The 4,301-nt window shown below is 47.5% G+C and overlaps 1 gene segment (V, D, J or C); it reads right to left on the reverse strand.

The window, feature by feature from the left end:
- Nucleotides 1–2,231: 2,231 nt before the first annotated feature.
- LOC123371810 lies at nt 2,232–2,639 on the reverse strand. The segment is given in 1 exon segment: nt 2,232–2,639. A coding segment is annotated over 1 exon segment (408 nt).
- Nucleotides 2,640–4,301: the final 1,662 nt, after the last annotated feature.

Raw genomic sequence — 4,301 nt, forward strand, 5'->3', positions numbered from 1 at the left:
TGGGGCCAGAGGCAGCAGCTCTTCAATGGCTTCCCCGTGGAGAGCCTCTCGCATTCTGTCTTGCAGGGCCTGATGCAGAAACGCCTGCATGGCCTCATCCTGCAGATACCCTTCCAACTCCCTGTGCAGCGCCTGACGCAACACCTCTTGTGTGTCCTCGTCCTGGAGCACTCCTTGCAGCCACTCGCGCATGGCCAGATACAGGATGTGACGCAGCAATTCTTGCCCCGCCTCCCCTTGGAGCAGCTGTTGCATGGGATCATGCTGGGCACCAGCATCAGCTTCCATTCCAGCCTGTAAAACAGGCGCCATAATGATCGCCGGCTCCTGGGTAGCCTCGTACTCCATGCCAGCTCCAGTCACGACTGCTGCAACTGCCTTTTCAGTTCCCTGGGGCGTCTACAATCATAGCCCTGGGTGCTCGCTCCTGATCCCTCCGCCGCGGTGGTGTTCTCCTGGGTCACACCTGGGTTGTGTCAGCCCTAGCTTGGATCAAGAACTGGCTGGGCCTGGGGAAGGCTGAAGGAGACATTCGTTTTATTTGGCAGCAACAAACTACTGCCAGGCTGCAGGTTTTGAGCCTCAGATCCTGTCTGGAGCCCCAGTGCTGGGAGGCTGGTTCCTGAGCAGCTTCACACTCCCTGTTACTTCGCCCAACTGTCATCTTCTCTCACCAACTGCCACGGGCCTCTGGAGCCTTCTGCCCACGCCCTGGGACTTCCCTCTCTGTGCCCCCTGCAGGAGTCTCTGCTCCTTTCACCCAGCTCGAAATAAAGTCACAGCCAGTTGGGCCAGACAGATATTAGCTCCATTCAGAGAAACTCCACGAACGTCAGTGGAGTCACTTAGGACTCACGCTGGTTGTGAGAGCAGCATACAGCCCACAGCACCTACAAACAATTACCTTCCCAAAGAATATGGTACATACAAGAAATGATTAGAGAGAGGACAAAACTAGAACTCCTCTGTGTGTGTCTACAGCCTGGGAAGTGGTGGGTCAGATTCAGTGAGGTGGATACAAAATGTCTTGGTGGTTTTGGTTTCTGACCTGAACCAAGCCTCCTAGGGACCACATTTTGGTTCTGTTTTGATTGGGCTCCACCATAGGTGTGAACTGATGTGTAAAGGGTTGAGGGCACCCGCTTCTGCATAACTATCAGAAATTAGTAGCACAGAAGTATTACCCTCCTTTCTTGGCTAGGAGGCTTCATGTTGTTCATTGGGAAAATAAAACACTTTCCTAATCCTTTCTTTTTATCTTCTGCTGTTGCCTCTGGCTCACAGGTTGGTCACCAGTTACATTTGTCCCCTTATTTCAAAAGTAAACAACTGGCAGCTTTACCCTATCTTTACTAAGCTCCGACTAGAATGTGCTTGATAGGCAGGCACTGCTCTGAGAGTGTGAGTGTTTGTGGCGGGGAGAGGACAAACGGACTTCAGAATCACCCCATCCCACCCCACCAAGCTCTGTGGTGTGCAGGGGGACCAGGCTTCAATCAACTTTAAAGTAATACAGCCTGTTCCTTTGGGCACAACCAGCCTGCTCCCACCTCCTCCCCATCCTTCCCTCCTCCCTTTAGGGTAATTACGCTGGTGTCTCAGAACGAGCAGTACCTGGGGTGTGCGTGGACTGCAGTTGTGCCTGGCCCTGGTGCAGACTGTTCCATGAGTCAGAATGAAGCTCTGGGAAAAGTCTGCTAGGCCTTGAGGCCTATTGGCTGCAGAGAGGTGGACGCGGTTGAGCTTCCAGATAAACCAGAGCCACGTTTTCTGAGAGAGGAGTCCAGGCAGTCTTATAGTCACATCACTGGATTGTTCCTTCCAGTGCGAAAGTATCTTGCTCTGTACACATGCACAGTGCACCTATGAACAGAATTTTCTCCTGGCTTCTGTTTGGAAAAAATAACCTCTTTTCCATTGCTAGTGTATATTCATGTGTCTCAGATCTTCCCAATATCACCTAGTTAAAGTATCACCTGATTAGTTGCAAATTTAAGGAACAAAGTAGAGAGTTTCCTCTTAAACATCAGTTAAATTGTTTTCCCAGGTGAAATATTTTATTTTATCAAGAGGGGATAAAACCCTAGATCCTTCCGTGGAAATGACTTTCAAGCAGGGAGACTATTCATGAAGAGCTGTGATGGCTTGAGGGAAAACAATGAAAAATGTTACATGGTTTCCTGTGCGTGCATGACTGAGTAGGGAAGTGCTGTAGATCTGAGAAGTGCCCTCTATGTAACTGCTGTAGAACAGATGGCCCGGGCAGAACATACTGTGCAGCCGGGAGAGGTTTTTGTATTGGTCTGAATCACTGTGAGTGGGGTACGATCACTTTGCTGACAGTAATAATCTCCAGCATCATCATTTTCGACACTGCTGATGGTGAAAGTGAAATCTGTCCCATAGCCACTGCTGCTGAACCGGGCTGGGACTCCCGTTTGGCGACTAGAACCTTCAGAGAGAAGGAGCTTAGGAGCAGCTCCGGATTTCTGCTGGTACCAGTTCATGTCATCATCAATGTCTGTATCAGACTGGCATTTGATAGTAACAGTTTCTCCTGGGAGGACTGAGAGAGTCTCTGGAGACTGAGTCACCACAACCTGCCCTCTGGTGTCTGGATGTGGAAAGAAAATGTGCATGTGTCACAAATGGTTAGGAAATTTACTTTGCAAAAGTTTAAAGGTACTAGAAATTAAACATGCCAATGGTTCAGCGCAACAGCAGCTGAACCAATGAATGGTTGCCACATTTCACATGTTCATTTTCCTTCCTACCTTGAGTCCATAGCAAGAGCATTACAAAAAGTAGCATCTGTGCTGTCATGCTGCCTGTCCCCTGGCTTGCTAGAAACTCCTCAGTGAAATATGCAGTGCAGGCTGCTGGATTTATATTGACTGCTCAGTGCAGCAAGGCAATGGCACGGGGTGTGACTATGCAAAGTGATGGAGCTATTTAAGCTGCCGCCGAGTTTCAGGACAGAGTGTGGAAATATTAATGCTTCCAGGAGCTTACATTGCTGGGCGAGTCTATGGCAAAGAGGCACTGAGCAATGACATTGAAGAACCATCACAGCTTTTCATGGAACTGATCCTGTGAGGTGCTGACTCACCTCAACTCCCATTGCTGCAGTTGCTCAGCACTTCACAGGACCGGCCTGCCCATCTCCAGCCATATGTACAACAAGCCAATCCTCATGCATAGTGAGCAACATCCTCAGTTAGTGGCACAATTTTTAACATATTGAAATTCATATCTAAGGTAAGTGAACGTATTTACCCTCCCAGTACAGACACACATGGATAAAAATCAGAGATACGAAAGATTGAGTCATCTAGCCCAATTCAGCATGTGCTTAATTGCTTTACTGAATTGGGATTGGATTACTCAGCTGCTTAAAGTTAAGCACATGTTAAAGTGTTTTGCTGAACTGGACCCCTAATTCAGTTTTTCAGGCATGCACTTTCTCTTCTTTCCAGATGTGGTCACACATCTGTGCTACTATTAAAAAAAACAAAAAAATCCACCAAGACACTGTGAGGCTGAACCTACTTCTGAGGTTCCCAGAGTTTTATACATTGTCAATCTATCCAGAGTGCAAAGCATGGGCCACTCCTGCTCTCTTCTACCGGACAGCCAAACCGTGTGGATGCTTAACAAACAGAATGACAGTACAATTTTTCTCCCCATTGTGATTTTACTGTGTAAATCTTGGTTGGTTCTCTCTCGTAGTGTTCTGATGATCTTCAGAGAATGTGTGAAGAACCCTAGAACATCCAGGGCCTGCTTGTCCAAATGAAGGGATGGGTTGTATGTACTGACCTTGGATTTCCCTTGCAAAGAATACAGGATCCTGAAAATTACAAGGAGATAAATATGAACAAATTAGAATGACTCCCCTGCTCTTCTAGTCATGGGAATGGGGTAAAGAAACCAGTAAGCGATGAGACTTTCTCTCAGTCTGTAGGTCCTTTTGTGATCAACTTTAATGAAACAGCTTCAGCTACACTCCTAGCCCCCAAACTTCCTGTTAGCAGAGGGAGCTGGGGATTGAATTTTTAAAGGACTCACTTAGGCCGTAATCCAGCAAAACATTGATGTATCTAACTTGAAGTGAGGAGTCTCATTGATTGAAATTAAGTGTACATTTAAGTGTTTTACTGACCTGAACCTCACGCTACACTTGGCTGTCAGCAGATCCAAACACATTGTCTCTCAGTAGCTCCTTCTCTCAGGTACTGAAGGAAGGGCCTAGGAAATTTAGGGCATACAACCCAGGAACGCCTTACCATTCATTCCCCCCC

Source organism: Mauremys mutica, chromosome 5, assembly GCF_020497125.1.
Source record: "Mauremys mutica isolate MM-2020 ecotype Southern chromosome 5, ASM2049712v1, whole genome shotgun sequence".
NCBI lineage: Eukaryota > Metazoa > Chordata > Testudines > Geoemydidae > Mauremys > Mauremys mutica.